Source organism: Hippocampus bargibanti, linkage group LG03, assembly GCF_051943395.1.
Source record: "Hippocampus bargibanti isolate YZ-2025 linkage group LG03, ASM5194339v1, whole genome shotgun sequence".
NCBI classification, from domain to species: domain Eukaryota; kingdom Metazoa; phylum Chordata; class Actinopteri; order Syngnathiformes; family Syngnathidae; genus Hippocampus; species Hippocampus bargibanti.
In genome coordinates, this window is record NC_142736.1 from 23659209 (window position 1) to 23678024 (window position 18816).

General features: G+C 42.2%; 1 protein-coding gene and 1 long non-coding RNA gene across 4 annotated transcripts in view; one reads left to right on the plus strand and one right to left on the minus strand.

The window, feature by feature from the left end:
• Positions 1–18816, minus strand: part of elp4 (elongator acetyltransferase complex subunit 4) — a 64890-nt gene that overhangs the window by 40064 nt on the left and 6010 nt on the right. The window contains exons 3-8 of the mRNA XM_088992690.1: positions 14334–14455; positions 12410–12544; positions 10117–10253; positions 7571–7658; positions 5411–5599; positions 1118–1226 (exon numbers count right to left, since the gene is read on the minus strand). Of these exons, the coding sequence (XP_088848816.1) occupies positions 1118–1226; positions 5411–5599; positions 7571–7658; positions 10117–10253; positions 12410–12544; positions 14334–14455 (780 nt within the window). The remainder of the gene's footprint in view (positions 1–1117; positions 1227–5410; positions 5600–7570; positions 7659–10116; positions 10254–12409; positions 12545–14333; positions 14456–18816) is intronic.
• LOC148900748 (uncharacterized) overlaps positions 1–18816 on the plus strand; it is a 45889-nt gene that overhangs the window by 22197 nt on the left and 4876 nt on the right. The window contains exons 3-4 of one of the 3 annotated variants that reach the window (XR_016114496.1): positions 9151–9223; positions 10063–10203. This is a non-coding gene — a long non-coding RNA (uncharacterized LOC148900748). Of the gene's footprint in view, positions 1091–9150; positions 9224–10062; positions 10204–18816 lie in introns of those variants that run through there. The other 2 variants (XR_016114495.1, XR_016114497.1) reach the window with 2 other exon arrangements.

Below are 18816 nucleotides of genomic sequence, written 5' to 3' on the forward strand. Positions count from 1 at the left end.
AATGAGTCTGCGCCCATGATCACACTTCAAAACAATCATACATGTTGATGTCTGTAATTCATAAAAAGCAACGTTACTATGGGTGGGGAATTAGATAACATTCAATGTCTTCCAAACCAATAAAAGGTGCTAATTCTAAAAAAGATAAATGCAAATATGTCCTGCAATGATGTGGAGCAATGCATCTTTTAAATTCACACCATGTGCCGTTTCACAGCGGAGCGATGATATCACGTTAAAAGGTGTTGCGTAAATAAAACATGTTGGTGTATGAAACCAAAATCTGCTATTGAATGTTTTTGCTTTGTATCTTTTCTGCTTCCTCAATTGGGGCCGTCGAACTCCAGGCAAGGGAAGTGGAGAAGAGTGGGGGAACGAGAGGAAAAGTGCAAAGAGTGAGCGGAGCTGGAGAAGCATGGCTAAAAATACCCCAGCCGCTTATTCTGACCTTTATGCGTGGAGAGTGAGAGAGAGTGATAAAAAAAGAGGAGATGTGCACAGGAAAACCAAGAGATGGCAAAACCTTGGTGCCAAAGTGATGGGAGGGTACAGGATAGCAAACTCTGGCCCCGTCCCCTTTTCTTCCTTCCAGTCTCTCGGTCATCCATTACCGATGTCCTCCTCCTATACCGGAGGCGAGGAAGACTTGCCCCCATTTATTATGAGCAGGGCATGCTGGCCACGGAGACATTGAGTGAGGGATAGAGAGATAGAGGCAGAGAGGAAAAGAGAGTGATGGTGAGAATATCGATTCACCAGTGTTGGCTAGCTCTGCTCCGGAGCCTCCGGGGTATGGGACTGCGGATGGTGAGGCAGGGTGAGAGAGGAGAGAGGCTCTGCTGGCGGGAGGGAGGGGAGGCAGGGATGGAAGGGGGTGAGGGTGCGAGGAGGAGGGGGTACAGCATGGCAGCTGAATCCCCCCCGGCCTGTCTACTGAGGAGCACGTCTGATTGAGCAGCAGCACACTAACGCGCGCTGACAGCCTGGCCTGCGAGGGGGCTGCCCTGCCTCTATCCACAGCCCAGCCAGAGCCTTAATGCACTGCCTATGCGCATGTGTGTATGTGTCTATTTGATGGGGCCGAGACAGAGAGATAAGAGGGAGTGTGTGTTCTTACCATGGTAATCTTTGCAGAATGGGCCGGTCTCCCTCTCAGAGCCTTTGAATGATTCCAAGGCTATGGCATTGTCACACAGCCTGGTTATGCTTCCCCTTAGAGATCGGCTCTGTAGGAAGGAAAAAGAAACACGGGCAGGTAATTAACGTCCTACTCACGGGCCACTAGTGTTACGACTAAATTAGGTCATCTTCCAGTGGCCAGGCCACTCCAGCCCTGGGCTCAGTAGGTGAGGGTGATGTGGGAAGGAAGGTTTAAACTGAGGACGCCGGCCGGGGAATACCAACACATGTACGCTGAGAACACGGAGTTAAACACAAGGAGATAGAAAACTCAATGAGCAAAATTCCAGAAAGATTTAACTTCACTTGGTAATCCCAAACCTGCTCGCAACAGGAGAGGACAGAGGCGAAGTGGAAGCAATCATGAGAAGCTTGATGAGAAGAGTTCCCCCTACTGGTCGGGTCGGGGACTTGAGCATGGGAGATGTGAGCCAGATAGAGTGAAAGAATGAGTGAGAGAGAAAGAGAGAAACAACGCAGGGTGAATACAGTAGGCATGGAAAAGGTGAACGACACGAAAAGGGTGGAGGAAGAGAATAACAGGAGTGGAGGAGAGGAGAACGAGGGACATTGGGATGGAGGGAGAGAGGGAGTCCTGCATTATTAATCCCTTTGCCTCCTGAATCATTCAAATCCTTCTCTGTGTGTTGGCTGCCACAGCCTAATGCAGTTTTCATGCCTTCATGTCTCTCCCCCTCCCCACACTCTTTCTTCAGCCTTTTCATTTTTGTCCTACTTTTAAAGAATGCACATCCCACCAGCCAAGACTGCTAGCACTTACGGGGTATCTGAGGTCACTTGCACGCATGCAATTAAAAGACTGTGTACGTTTGGATGTGACAAATTATTAACTAACTATGGTCAATAATGACGGAATAAAACTTGGTCCACAAAGGTTACACACAGAGGTAACACAAAATGGACTACAGTAAAAGCACTGTTACTTTAGAATAATATGAGTCAAGTGAAAAGTAGTGCACCAACAACTTCTCAAGTACTGAGTGGAAAAAAAATATTACAGGGTAACAGGTAACAAACTAACCGCAAACTGAAAAATTGTTTTCATCATTGAGTGAAACAAATTATTTTATGGTGAGTAGTGATAGAACTATTTTAGATTCAAATCAAACAAGTAGTTTTACTTTATTTGAATGTTGCTATGTTGCTGTGCCGGTGACCATTTTGTGTTTGGGGCCCTCATATCGAGCATCTTCATCTTTATTAAGTTCATAGAGTTGCTTGTTCTGCAGCCACAAGGGGACACAAGCCCGGTTACATACAGAGGGTTGTGTCAGGAAGGGCATCCGACGTAAAGGCTTGGCCAAAACTAACATGCGAATCAAACCTCTGAAGAGGGACGACCGAAGAGTAAGAGGTAAATAACTCAATTTTAATTTTGGCCTAAAATGGATACGAAAAATGGCTATATGGTAATTACCGGTTTCAGCAGTCAAAAGCGCGATTGATTTTAGTTTGAGTAAATACTATATAGATGGATGGATTTGCCTTTATTAGTCTCGCAGTGGAGAAATTTACATTTCACATACATTTCATTTATAAGCGCCTTTCAAAACTCTCAAGGACACTTTTGATGTGTTTCTGTGAGTGAGCAGTGGCGGCCAGACGCGCCAGCGTTCACTCAACCTGGAAGTAACTCCCACACCACTAACTCAAATATAAAATGGTCATGGGCACAGTAACATTCTCACCATTAATAGCACCTCCACAGATAATACAGTTGATTTCGAATGTAAAAAAAAAAACATTATCCACGGTCGTCCATACAGGAGTCGTATGACGTCACCATTACCTCAATCACGTGATCATTGCCTCATGATGAACTATGTATAGCCTGCACTCTCAATATAGAGAGGAAGATTCTGGAATCTATTCTTTAATGTTATGTCATATTCATTCAAATAGAAAAACAAACTGGCAGTATCAGGCAACAGCAAAAACAAGGATTCATCTCACTATCTAGCTGGCTATCTAGCTAGCTATCTAGCTGGCTACCTTGCTACATATCTATTTGATATCTATTTGCTAACTAGCTATCTAGCTGGCTACCTAACTAGCCATCTATTTGCTATCTATTAGCTATCTATCTAGCTATCTATCTATTAGTTATCTATTAGCCAGCTAGCTGACTTTATATCTATTTGAGTGATTCCAGGTTGAGTGAACGCTGGCGCATGTGGCTGCCGCTGCTCACCGACAGAAAAACTGGGTCTGTAAAGTGACCTTGAGTTTTGAAAGACGCTTAGAAATGAAATGTATTATTATTATTATTATTATTATTATTATTATTATTATTATTAATATTATTTATTAATTCTAACCAACATAACAAACACATTTTTTCAACACTTCCCTCAAGTTGAATTTTAATATACAATAATTTATCTGGGTGTCCTGTACCTCATAAATTGGCAAGTGAGTGTCTATGCATGGATCAGAAAACCACTTAGTCTGACTAGCAGGCGAACAAATTTTAAAGGGGAAAAGTGCATTTTTTTCTGTAAAGATGGGTGCGGTAGCAAGCAACAGTAGAATGCAGTACTAAGCCTAATTAATGTTTCAGATGGACTGAGGCACCGGGCTGCTCGGAGAAGGCTTTCAGTGAGCGGCTCAGCTTTCCGAACTGCTCAATAATGAATAGTCTGACTATTGCGGTGTTGGCCAGTTAGCCCACCGCTATTATTCAAGCCAGTCTAGCTGTGTCTTTGTTTTAAATGAGCAGGCTTCTGATGAGCTTGCTCATGTGCTGATTATTTCAATTGGGTGTGTTGCAGTAGAGTGAATGAAAACATGCAGGACGGCGGCACTCAAGGACCGGACTTTGATAACTATGGTCGAGAAAATTGAAGCACTTGGACAGTTGGACAGTGGGCCCTGATTAATATCAGGTGTGGCTCATGGGGGGAACTCTTGCTAAAAAACCAAACAGGGAGGACCATAACATCATGATCATGAAGAAATGTCAAAAGTTGCAATCGGTGTTGGTCATGTCGCCCAACACCTGATTCAAGACTAAATTTCCCTCCTCCTCTTCGATGTCCATAGTAGATGAGGAGGAGGACAAAGATTAAGAGGGCTTGGGGGCCAGGCTGGATGGAGGAGTGGGGGACTGCTCGAACCACAGCTGACATCTGCTAGTTAGCCAGTATACCTTTTTTGACGAAGCCAAAGCCGAAGAGCACCGAGTATATAGGCGTGGAGCCAGAACATGTTGTGACTACACAGCTGTTCTCAAAGTTGCAGATCTCCGTTGATCTTTTGCTTGTAAATTTGAGAAATAATATGGACTAACATGGTGACGCTACAAAAGAATGGTGCAAGAGGTCAAGAATGTGCTTCAAGTCACAAGATGTAAATGGCAGAAAGGATCAAATTGGATCCTCTGGTGACTGCGCCTCTTTGGTCGCCTATCTGGGGGAGGTTTGTGCTTTGCCATATGCCTCAGCAGATGACTGCACCTTCACACTGAGAGGCCAGACTGGACACAGACTCATGTAAAGCACACTCCCCACAACCCCCTTCTAAAACACACATGGACACTCTGAGACACAACTACCCGCAGGGATATTAATAAGACAATAATACACATGAGCACACTTTTAATTTAGAAGATGGCACTGGATATTTTTAAAAGCAAGCGAACAACCATGAGTTTTGAATACTTTGCATGGAGTGTTCCTTGGAAAACAGCTTGTTGAAGAACGATGTGAGAGGATGAGGCTTGTGGGAGGCCATGTAAAACTGAACCTCTGAGTCAAGTGTACCCCCCTAACAAGAGATTTCAATTTCTTTGTGGCATGGTGCACAACAGGTTTGCACAAAGGCCTCACAGTGCAGCGGCACAGTCCGACTCCGGCCCCGGCCATCATGTGTGGAGTTTGCATGTTCTCCCAGTTTCAACACTCTATAATCCGTTTTGAGGGCAAGCACGAATGGTTGTTTGTTTATTTGTGTTCTGCGATTGGCTGCCAACCAGTTCAGGGTGTCCTCCACCTATTGCCCAAAGACAGCTGGGATAGGGTCCACCATGCCCGCAAGCCCCTTGGAACTGTGCAGTAGAACGTGTGTGTGTGTGTGTGTGTGTGTGTGTGTGTGTGTGTGTGTGTGTGTGTGTGTGTGTGTGTGTGTGTGTGTGTGTGTGCGTATATGTGTGTAATCTGAATATTTTTTGTTAATATTTTTGCACCGTGGCGAGTTGTTCTGAATGCCTTACCTGAATGAAATGTGAAGGCACAGTAACTACTGCAACTGCCAGTGATGACCTCAATAAAGCCCGTAGCCCATAGAGAAAGGTAGTGAGGGCGTGGCTGTGTTTGGGGTTGTCTTGGCAACACAGGTCATCACCCCACAGAGGTGAGCCCAGTGAGTGAAGCCCGATACGCACAATATTCCGTAACTTTGTCTAGAAAAAAAAAGCCAAGAAAGAAACAACACACATATTAAGACATACTTTGTCGATGATTTTATGCTCGAATTGTAATTAGTGACATTTACAAAAATCTGAGCCACTTTTGAACACTTTCTTTGTTAACCCATGCTCTATCCTTCCACGAGTTGAGTAGAAATGTGTAATTTTTGTTCAATACTACTCAAGAATAAGAAAAAACAATATGATGAACAAAATAACAATTGTGATTGAATTCCAAGTTCACACAGTATCTATGAAGAGTAACAGATTGCGGTTTTTAATTATAGGTACAGCGTTTTGGGTAGTGTTCCCAAACTCCATATGAGTCTGGACAGTCGGCTCAGCAGTACAGACGATCGCAATACAGTGCCCAAACGTGAGTGGACACAACTGCCCAATCACAGAGGCCATCTGACACACATACAATGGACCTGTCAGACAGGCTTCCAATATGGCTGCCACCCAGAAACCCCAGCACATTCTTGGCACCAATGCTGGGCTCGAAAGCCAAGGGGGCCTTGGTAAGGCAGGAGTGACTTCCCTCGAAACACCCCACCCCAAAACAAGGGATCAACGTTATCCCACTTCTATGAAGACGAAGAAAAATGGCAGTGGGATGTGTATATCACCGAAAGTGAGAGAATAGAGGAGCTTGTCCAAAGCTGTGAGAGGGTTTTAACCTTTAGTACAATTGTCTTTTATTTGGGGTCTCTACGAGTTGTCTCCTGATTATTGAGGTGAGAGCCACGAGTGATTTACGAAGCTCGGCTTAAATCTCCTGGCTTTTTCTTTTACGCTTCTCCTGACTCGCTCAAGCCCTCCTCCTCTATTATCTTGACACTCCCAAAATCCCCTCGGACCCCCTCGCCATCACTTGCTCTCCTTACAGTATGACCTCAGATTCGTCAAGAGAACTATCGCAGGAATCTAAGAAAAATAAACCTTATTGTTTTAACTTTTTGCACAAAGTTTCCTTGCAGAGGGAACAAGACAAAAAAAATGCCCTATGTCTTACCACGAGCTTTGTTTGTGTATGTGGGTACATGCCATCATGAGATGTGCCCTCCCTTTGTTAGCAGGCAAACCCAGGGCATCAAATGAGTCTCTAATTTGATGACTTGAGCGCAACAGGGGCATGGGGTGGAGAAGAAGGGGGCCTTTTGGTAACATGGATGTTGCTGTGGCAACATCAAAATGACAGACCCAGCTTAACCCCTATAGTTTTGCCTATAGAAATATTGGGGGAAACGTGGCAGTAAAGTCCAGCCAAGGACATGAGAGCATCGATCATATCGAGGAAAACCAGCTGATCATAATAATCATAATTATAATAAAATAATACCAGGCAGGGTCACAGTCCCGCTGCATCACCCACTCCCCTTTTCAAGGCCCTCAAAATCATGATTGAAAATACGATCTCCCTGTTACTGAAGTAACCTTCGGGCAGTGTGATACGTAGGTGAAGACAGATACACTGAATGAAAAGCAGCATTAAAGAAATACTCAAGTGTGCAATTCAAATCATTTTACTCCAATGTCTGTAAATACTTTATCAACTGAATGATAAAATGAATGCCAGCAAAATGTACAAAGAGAATCACTGCAAAATTTAAAGACATGATACAGAACCACAAAAATAAACATGGCTCTTTTGTTAGTGGATACAGATTATTTTATAATACAGGAAAATAGCAAAATTGAGTTTCAGGAAAAGGGCATTATAGTGAAAAAATGCATTGATCATTCATTTTTAATTCTGAAAAAATAAGGTTGTTTTTTTTATAAGTACACTATATAATATTAGTAGAAAAACATTTTTTACTACAATTAATCTTATTGGAATTGCATGAATTAAATTAATTTATTTAAATCTGTATGATGAACAATGTAGTTTTACGATTATCTAATGCACAGAATATTGGTGCATGTTGTTGTGGAAAGTGGCCTTTCTTTGCTGCCTCTTACCAGAGGTGCTGCTGCCACACCGAAGCCTTCGCTCTTTATGACCTCTTCAATGGATTTCAGCAACGCAGCGTAAGGACCAAGCACAGGACTGGAAATATTATTGGACAAAGAGAGTAAAGAAAAGAAGTGACCACAAAAAATACAATTTGGATGGCAAGGCTCTTATAAAATGAGCTCTTATAAAGTGAGCCAAGTCTATCAGCATGGTGGATTAATCCGCTATGACTGCAATATACTCCACCTGACAATGCTTTTCTGGAGTCACTATCAAGAGATCCAATTAATTTATTCGCTTGATTATATTACAACACGACTGGTTCTCTGTCAGCTTCCCTGACGCTTTGATCGTGCCTAGACCCACAGACAAGACAGACGTATGAGACGTGCTTCTGCTGATATCCAATACTAAGGTTGGACAGCAGTTTGGTGTTTAATCAATGGTAACATCTGCACCTCTGACAAAGCACACACCACTGTGGGACTGAGGACTCAGCTCACTTATTGCCCATTGGGAGGCGAATAGGAATGTTAACCCCATCTTTTTACACAGGGCCCTCGACTTAAGAACGCCCTGCCATTTTAATGACCAGTCTGCACTGATTCACAGTGGGCTGCGGTGTCACTTATCAATTTCACCCGCAGGCTGCGGAGAGCTGATACACATATATCCCGCGTACATCAATACCCTCGCATTAGGAAAAGCAATACACACTTGTGTCGATTACACTTGTGCCAAGTATATCCATGTACTCATTTCATTTATTCAGTATAACAATGGTGCCTCCTGACCCCGCTGGGGCTAATGATAGAGCCGATGTTGGAAAAAGGAGGGACACCGACCCTTACAGGCCTCTTTGCACATGCCCCTGCTCTGAGGACGGCGCCTGGAGGGGGGCTGAGCTGAGGGATGGCTTGACAAGGACTTGAGTGAAAGGTTGTCTTTGCTTGGCAGCCATTGTGTCGGACGTCATTGTATGTCACTTGCCCCTACTGAGCGCCCCTCATTCAGGTACCAATCAGGTCTAGGTGCTTAGCTACAGGGGCTAGCGTGTCGGCTAATTAGGATCATACTTGGGGAAGCTTTTTTATCTCGATGTTCCTTTTTCTTTGAGGGGAATGAAGGAAGGAGACGGGGGCAGGGGGATGCTCAGTTTTAAACAACAGGATCTGTATCACCTAGAGAGCAATTTGTGCCAATTATGCCTTCAAGTGAAACGGAGCAATTTAACAGCTAGGGTAGCGGCATGGGGCTATGGACACGTGCAAGGGGGAGAAGCCTGCTTGTAGTTAGTCTGGGACGTGTATGTTCATGTACTGAGTGTGTCTATGTATGTGCATCAGTGACGGGGCGGGACTGTGGGCACAATGGTGCTGGTGCAGGTGTAGTTTCCCGCTGTTTCAATGTCTTGATCAAACCCACAGAGATGCTCCAAAGACAACCACATTGAAATGTAATAGCGAAAAAAACAGTGATTTTTGCTATTATAGGGAATCTTTATGTTAATCTATGTGGTATACTTTGGCGACCAGGAGCAAACGCATATTCACATTTAATTTATTTGCACTGCTGTGTTTCACAGTGTTTGCTGAAATAAAGAGACTCCATCATGCATCCTCCTCATTCTCTGTGCTCCAGATTGCTGTATTTACCCAGTGAGTGAGTATGCCTCTTCGTGTGCCCTTGTGTGCTCAGCAGCACTCTCTGAGTAAAGAGTCTGCGTGACCTCTGAACCCTAAGTACACTCAACATGGTCGAAATCAAACAGTCGCTGAGCAAACATGACCCTTATTTGAATAGGCATACACAACTTTTCCGACAGGCTGAACCTTTTAGGCCAGCAGCAAAGCTCTTAGGCCAGATTTTTATTCATCTGTATCAACTGCTAAAATGGCAATAATCCTCGCGGAATTAGTACGCACACTTGTGATGCTTCATTGCTGCCAAACCAGGCAAAAATCAAAGTACTTCAATTTGTCTGTGATGATAATTATTTTTTGGGGGGATGGTCATTGTTTTCCTAAACCACAATTGCTGCATACAGTATTTGTTTAATACATCATATCAGAGCCACACAGTCTGAGAAGATGACTGTGAAAAAGGGTCACGCAAACAATGTTGCGCCTCTTGACGTGCATAGATGCACTGTGGCAGTTGTCAGGTAGCAGACTGGCATGTGTTGAAAAACGTTGCCTTTGTCTCCGCTGGGACTTTAACACTGAACCCAGTCATTGCCTGCACATTAGCAATACATTGATGCTTTTTAATAAAAACGTACATTGCAGTACCCAAATTAAACTCATCAAAAGCAAACATTTTCTTTTTCAAAGCGTAGTTAAAGGCTTTATTCCTTTGGTCTGCTGACATAGCTGTTTTGCTGATATTGTGCAAAGCATGCCACACTTGCTTACTCGTACTCATCCGCAATTTCTCTGTTGAATAAATGCATTTTGTCCATGCCGCCGCACATACTGTATTTTGCATGTGTTCTCAGAATGGTGTCGCATTGTTTTGTTAGTGTTCTGTGGATGATGTCGGGTTGTTTTACCTGCATGTGGCTGATGACTCGGCGGGATATTCTGGAAGGTAGAAGTGGTGACGCTTGGCTGCCTGGCGGATTTCAGGCTCCATTGTCTTGGAAACGTCATAGTAGTGGCCGAAACGAGATGATGATGCTAGACCACTCTGAGAGGGGGTGAAATAGAAAAAAAGTCACTGTCATGTTGAGACAAAATAAGTAGGTAGACAGTTATGAGTTAAGTATGTGTTACCGGAAAATGTAAAAATGCATGGTCATAGATGACTCCTGTGAACTTATTGTTTCCCACACATTCAAATACTGTATTTTCTGGTGTATACGGCGTACCCAAAAGCCTTGATTGTCTTCAAAAGATGATACGCAGGTGTGCCTTATATATGAAGTAATACTGAGCCACAACAGGTCTCGCAACTCGTGTCAGCAACCACGACTCCATTTCCCAGTGTAGAAGAAGTAGTGCGTAACTCCAGCCTCAACTGTATAGCCTCATAATGTGGTGTGCCTTATATGTGGAAAACTTTTGTATATCTATGTATTATATTTGAAAATGTTTTTCATTAATTGAGGGTGCACTTTATACTCCGGTATGCCTAATATATGGCAAAAGTTTGAAAATACACTATCCAATGGGGGTGCGCCTTATACGCCGGTGCGCCTTATACACCAGAAAATACGGTACACAAAAAGTAAGAAGGCAATCTTAGTGTTATTGGGTAATTTGAGTTTTTGATGATTGTTAAATCTTTGTTTGAAAAAAAAGTGCCCAAAATTGTCAACAATTGTACTGTTAGAGATATACCATCGGACACTGCCAACAGAAGACACAAATCATTTGTGTCATTCTAATATATTGCACACAAATTCCGAATCCAAACTGTCAATCATATCTGCCGGCATTCAACTGTTTTGAAACAATGGATTATAAATGTTTTCAAATGAGAAACGGGATTAAAAACAAAACACTGTAGTTCTATTTGTTTCTCTAATTTGTTCAAATGAGAGTGCTCCACAATACGATGGGAATGCAATTGCATTGTTTATGGGTCATTCCTTAACATTCCTGCAACGGAGAAGTTAAACAACCACTACCAACAGGCTTATAATCATTTCTTCACATAAATGTCCACTTCTGACTGTGAAAGAAAACATGTCAGGGACGCAGGGGAAGGCGGATGTTTTCATGCAGCTGAAAGAGAGAGTTTGAGCTCCTCTCTCTCCGTGAAACCAGGGACTCCATTGTTAGAGGCACCCTTAATCTACTCCTAATCTGGATTAGGGCCCCCGTTGTGTCCTTCTCCTAGCGGGACGAGGAGGTCAGCGGGGCGATGGGGGCCCAGGGGCTCATCTTCTTTTTGTGAGCTGGGCAACCCGCTTAGCGTTCCTTCCCCGCCCTGACAGCCTCACCTTTGATCTGATGTCTTCATCGAGAGCGAGACACAGTGGGCAATGCCAGCAGAGGTGTGTGTAAGGGGAAAGTAAGCGTTGACTCTGGGGGTGAATTTAGGATGCAAATCCTCTGGTGGGGCTTACGAATGGTTTGTAAAGACGATTTTACAGGGGAAGGGGGAGAGGTGACCAAAGGACACAGATATAAAGAAATTTCCATGGAGAGAGAAAGAAGGAGAGGATCCCCAAGGACACACTGTGTGTTGTTAATCCACATTGCGATATGGATTATAGACCAAAGGGGGGGTGAGAGAGAGAGAGAGAGAGAGAGAGAGAGAGAGAGAGAGAGAGAGAGAGAGAGAGAGAGAGAGAGAGAGAGAGAGAGAGAGAGAGAGAGAGAGAGAGAGAAGGTATAAGAAAGAGGGGCGTCACCTCTACTCAAAGTGGAAGAAAGGGTGTAGGCATGCCGACCATAGCAGGGGTAAAGGCAGGGATTTGGGAGAAGACAGAGCCGCAGGTCTGGGTCGTAGGGTTGAACGGGCAGACATGTCAATGCTGCAAGGGCTGCAAAGTACCCTTGTTTCTCAGGCTAAGCAGGGGAGCAGGCGTGTATATATGAAGGCTGGGGACCAGTGAAAAGCCTACCTATTGCCAGCTAAGTGTGAGTAATCTGCTCCAGCTCTGAAAAGAGAGCCTGAGGCCTCATTCCCCACACAAAGAAGTTCAAAATGCTGATGGATTTAATAGTGGAGACAATTGCAATAAATGAATGTAAAAATAAATAAAAGAATACATAAATAAAATTGTGCTTCATGAATGTTGTATTCATTATATTGAATACATTGAAATATATATTCAAGTGTGGGTGTGTGCATGCACACACACATCCACATTTTTTTTTTAAACTCCTGATTACCTGTACTTTGGGGAGGTTCTGATAACGCCAGGCAATCTTCATGGCATCTAAACTACCTTGAGGCTCAGAAGATAGTCTTGTCTGGTCCGCTGGGTAATGCATGACAACGTCATCCAAAATGGGGTCAGGAAGCTCCTGCGTACATTAGTGAGCACATGTCAAATTGGATTTTTTATTTATTTATTTATTCGTTTTTGCAATCACATATTTCAAAACACCCAAGGGTGATTTGCTGAGTTTTTCACAAATAATTACCATTATGTGCTTGTATCCAATTCAAATGTTTTTTTATTTATTTAATTTATTTATTTTTGTTTTCTGCAAAAATATTCATTATTCGATTTTTTAAATGAATATGCAACTCACATACAGCCCAAAACATAGATATTTACCTGTCCAACTAAGGGTCGCCTCATACTGATGTATAATACAGTGGAATTCTATTCAGCAATTAATAATGTGTGGGGTTCAGCAAAAAGGATTCCCCCTGTGGCTGACGTGATTCAAATTTTGAAACTGAATTATACACTGTGGCAACGCCACAAAATATCATCACACAGGTTTGCAGGTTATATGTGGGTTACCAGTGTCTTTCTTGACTGAAACTCCATTTTGGTCTGGCTCAAAAACATTATACAGTTCAATATGTATAAATATTTGAGGAGCCTTGGATTGGATTGGATTAACCTTTATCAGTTTCGCAGTGGAGAAATTTACATTTCACAGCAGCAAAGTGATGAAAGTAAGAGGAAAGTAAAGGAAGAAGTACAAAAACAAAATACAGGACCTGCTGGAAAGGCAGCCACTCTCGCGGCACTCTTAGTGCCCATGACAGGCACTCATTTTCCTCAATTGACAAATGTGCAGGGGTTAGTGGTCGACTTTCTTTTTTTTTATTTTAGACGGTCGGTTCATCATTAGGTTCTGCAGCACCATACAATGTTTATGATATTGACTGCACCTTTGACAGCAGTTTGAATGTGCAAATTCCATTGAACAAATCTTAGCTAATCAAAGCTGATATATCGGTAAAAGCACTCCAAAACAGGCGGTGATTTGATATGCTTATGTAAGATCCTTTTACACTTTGTACCAGTGGTTTCATAAAAGATGATGTTTTCGACCAAAACTTGGGTCATTTGAGTTACTAACGGCCTAAATTTAAGTCATTAAATTTAGCAGGTCACACATTTATTTACAACCCAATTCAAGATGTACCAGTTCATTGTCATTACCTTCATTTAAAAATAACGCTGCTATAAAATGGCTACTTTTAAGAGTCGCAAGGAAATACACATAGTGCGCATACATCAAGAAAATGTCCAACTTTCTCACAAATTCTTTCCACAACGTTTTTGTATCTGTGTAAAGACAAACCAACAATGTCTACCTAAGCACTCAGGACTGGCAAAACAATGACAACACTAAATAATGTGAAATATGCCCATTGAGGGTTTCCCCTGTCTTAATAAACCTTTGATATGTAAAACGAGGGTGAGGCTGTGACCCCTCCCACTATCAATCAGTGCGAGAGAGGCCCACCTCCCATATTTTGTGTGTCAGTTATCTTCTGGCACTGCAGCCCTCTTCACACAGCGATGCATCGGGAAACAATTAAACAATGCCACAACCGCGCCACCCGCGACCTTTTGAGATACCCCCGCTGACCTGGACACATTTGAAGGGCTGTGTTCCTTCATTATCGCTTAAACTGTACACTGACAACTGATGGATTGTCTTAAAGCTATGTGTAAATGAATATTTATAATACGGATATAGAATAAAACAATTTGGGAAAAACGTTCTACAACGGAAGCAATGCAATGCAGTATAAAGCATATTTGAGGCCATTTCAACTTAAATTTTCTTTTGTTCAGCTGAACTTCCGAGCCAAAACAGAAACTGACAGATTCCTAACATTTACCTGGAAGATGTCATTCGGGTGATCTTGAGCCGCCGCTAAGAAGAGTTCATGTTGACATACCACTCCTTCTGCCAGGAAGTATTTTAGGATCATACGAGCGTAGCTATCATAACGGTCTTCCTCTATAGAAAAGAAACATAGGTTGGCAAGATTTCAGAAGTATGCTTGTTTAGTTTAGTTCCGATGGTGGGGGTGGGGGCAAAAAAAAAATCATTACTCATTACACTGACATAGAGAAAGTTAAAATATCAGGTGCATTCAGTCTGCACGGAAAGACAAAAAAACTGAAAACAAAAAATGAAGCTAACAACTACAGACCCGCGAGAAACGATTCCCACGCCTCACCATCATGTCATATAACTTAAACAAGGAGTCGATCATAGCATATACAGGAGCTTGTCAATCACTTCTGACAATACCTTCAGATCACACCTTTGAGTTCAGCACTTGATGTCCATATCACAGTGTCTGACAATAATTGTTGTAAGGATTTGCCAAATTTAGGAACTTCAAAGGTACTTGATGTGGCATATTGGCCTGCTGTAGGTGTTACTGCGGATGTGATGATAATTGTGTGCATCTTTATTTTCACCACTCAAGTCAAGCTTTTTTGCAAGGACTCAGTCGTACTCCACACTATTCACCTGACCTTTTCTATAGATATGCTAGCTGGCAGGTACGTGGGTGAAAAGCGAGTGAAAGGCAGGAGAAGCGTCACACCTGATAATGGTTCCTGACATCTAGGATTCATGAATCTTATTTAAAGGAAAGTGATTCGTGGGGTTTGAGCCTTTTGGATGACCCAGCTTCTGCGGCCTTTCGAGAACGACTTCAGGCATTACTGAAAGCTCCGTGGACCCTTATTCAACAGAAGAGTCAATATCACTATCAGCGGCCTATGAGACATCCATATTGCACCTTCAAAAAAGTTTTGATGTGACGTTTGAATGAACTTCGCATTATGGTGATGGACATTTACATTGGTCAAGCACACTTGACAGCTGCAATCATTAAACTAAAAAAATAAAGCAAATCAATACTTTATTTTTAAAACCAATAAATCATTTGTACATGTTGTTAGATTAGATTCATAATAATAATAACAATAACAATAATAATAATAATAATAATAATAATAATAATAATAATAATAATAATACATTTCATCTATAAGTGCCTTCCAAAACTCTCAAGGACACTTTACAGTCACAGGATATTTTTCCGCGGGTGAGCAGCGGCCCAGCGTTCACTCAACCTGGAAGTAACATAAAAAAAAAAAAAAAAAAAAAAAAAAAAAAAAAACAATTACGTTTGTACGTAAAATGAGGTATCACTGTATCCCTCTTTAGGGCAAACATTTTGGTGGCCAATGTATCAAATATTGTTGACTTTTTACCCAGTGAGTTTTTTTAGCTTGTATTAGTCTCACACTGGAAAAAAATAAAAATTTTTTTCCCTGGGATACGCCAATTGAGTATCACTCTCATATACAATAGAATGAATGGATTTAAGAAGTCATTTGGAGTCAGAGCACGATCGACGGAGCAATCATTTAGTGTCCCAAATGGGTCCCAGAGGTACATTTGCTTATTAAGCACAAAGTGGCCACCAGTCCATACAAAACCAAACCAGGGGGAAAAAAGTATCATCCACCGTGACACCCCCCCAAAGCAGGACACAACTCTGCCCAGCATGCCACAGCTGATTCCTGTCACAATCAGAATTTCGTAAAGATTTCCTAGGGTTCTCCAAACAATGAAAACGAGTGAGCGGGGGGGGGGGGGGGGGGGGGGGCAAAGTTTAATGACAGTTAAAGGTAACGGCCGCACGGCTGACAGCTTAGGAGTGACATCCTGACGTGTCATCCTCCAGCATCCGGGGAATTCCACCTCCCACCTTCCTAGTCTATGTCCTCACCTACGGACGAAGGATGGCCCAGGAAATTCCATGGCTCTTCAATTTGTTGTCGGTGGGGCTCCCTGTTTTCTTTTTGATGGCTTTCTAGGTCAGCAGGCCTTTGTGGCTTTCAGCAGGCCCCACAAAGACTCCCAGATGGGCCCTCTCAAGATGGGGCCTATTGTGGCTGTGTTTCTATGGGAGCCTTACAAATGGAACCTCCAGGAGTCATTAGGCAGTAGAGACAAGTAGGGGTGTGGGGGCAAAGGGTGGGGGTAGTGATTTGGGATATTGGAGTGACGGGGGGGGGGGGGGGGGGGGGCAAACTCATATCTTCGAGGTACATCATTCACTCTGGGTAGTCAGTGGAATATTTTTGACTTTTTTCCCAGTCTTTGCTTACAGTGACAAAGGTTTGGTTAAGTGGGGAAGGCCTCCAGCTTACTTGATTTCAACCAGGGGGAGTGCAAGACGGTTGAATCATATTAGCTGAAGGAGCAGTCGGACAGGAAATATCTAGGTCATTGTGTTCCCCCCTTACAAGACCTCAATGAATGTGCTATTACAGTTAAGTGGCAAAATGGCTGCCTTTGCTGTTTGCTAAACAAACAAAATCCAAATTAGAATGCCATGCTTAGACTAGTGGGGCTGTATACAACGAATTTCTGCCATTAGTTGACAAGGTAAGGAGAATTAAGATGGTCATACATTCAAATATGGATTAAACTTGACAGGTTGTAACAGCATTCAGAACATGCTTATGAATTGATGAAATACTTTGTGGCCTTAATTTTGTTTTTCTGTAAATGTTCCGTGAATTTTAAAAATGGAACCAAAAACTATACACAATGCAGACTTGGACTAATACTATGAAAATACAAAAAGATATACTGTACTTGAAATAGCACTGTGCTAAATAAAACCTCTTTTGGTATTTGAATGTTATCTTAATTAAACTTTATGCATACTTCGTTGATCATGAGTACACATAATTACAATTATAATAAATTACCTTAAATTATATTTACAGGTAAAAATAGAAAATCAATTACTGATGTACACAATCAAAATGTAATTAGAAAAACATATCTGCAACTCAAGGAACGACTGGTCGATAATTAAACTGACGACTATGTTAATCATTAACATCTGTGTGACTATTCAATTAATTGTAGCAGCTCGATGATCAATCGAATTGAATACGGTTTCATTGACATTCTGCCAGTTTATTTGTAGAGGATGGCAGGATCATCAGTACGTCACTGTTTCCATCAGTACTGTATTTCAGGTGACGCATGTGGCTTGAGCGACATTTGTCGGAAAAAAAACCATGTAATTTCCTGACAACTTTATCCCCAATAACATTACACATTTTTGTAATACCCAGTCTTGCAAAATAATAAAAATATTTTCCTGTATCTTTACGACAATAGTACTTCACATTTACCATGCAAGGTACTGCGAAAGAAACAGATCCCAACTGTCACCTCACTCAGTGTTGTCATTAAAGGACAACCGACGTCACTTTGTTTTTTAACTGACACCAGAAAAACGTTTTATAGACTCTAAAATACCCAAAACATGCAGTATGTTATTAGTCAAATGCAAAACACCAATAAAAATGACTTAAAGTGTCTAAAATCTGCAAAAAAATGAGCTGCGAATTGGGTATTTTCAGGAAGTCCCGCCCCCCTTTCGTGACGTCACGCCAAGACGTCTTGCATTGCTGGTTAATCAAAACAATGGATTCAGATTCGGAGAATATGATTTCTTGTTACACATCCAGTTATGAATATGATTCAAATAGTCCTAATGAGCAAAGCATACATGTTTGCAATCGATTAAAGAATTTATTTGGGCCATTTTGAGGCAAACGGGCGGGCCGGGGGATGTCTCAAAAAGAGGCAGAAAAATGGCGACCAGCTCCGGTGAGGAATGAATCAGCTCGTTTCCACAGCTCTGATACATTCTTTCCATGGAGTTTTCTTCCCTCTGCTGGAGGCTTTTGGATGTAAGACATGGTTTTAAAAAAACAGTACAGCAAAATACATTGACGTGATGGAAAGACGCTACAATGCGTCTTTTTTACGGTGAGGAGGCGGTCCTTTTCTGACGTCACGTACGGACTCGTCACCAACGACTTCCTGAATGTTCAGCGCGAGTCTTAAAACGTAAAATATAGCTATATGCGGTGGAATCGTATTAAAATACGCCCAGTAGAAGTCATGTGAAGCGATTTTACAAATTATGGACACAACTTGTCCGGAGACGTCGGTTGTCCTTTACGGAATAACATGATTATTACTTTTTTGTTTTCAAAAACAAAATTCTGAATTGTAAAACGAAGTAATTAGCATTGGGTAGGATTTATTATGAAGTGGATCAGTGGAGTTAGCCTTCCTGATAATTGTGTGTTGACAATTGCTGCAGTGTGGTCTTGTGGAACAACCACGATCGGGAGCTGAGTTAGACAGTCACCAAGCGAAGTCCCAATAAAAGCTTTATTGTCCCGGAAGATTCTACCTTCAAATGTTTTTACAAATATTCTTAAAGCTTACCAAAAATACTTAAAAGCCTTGGGAAGCAA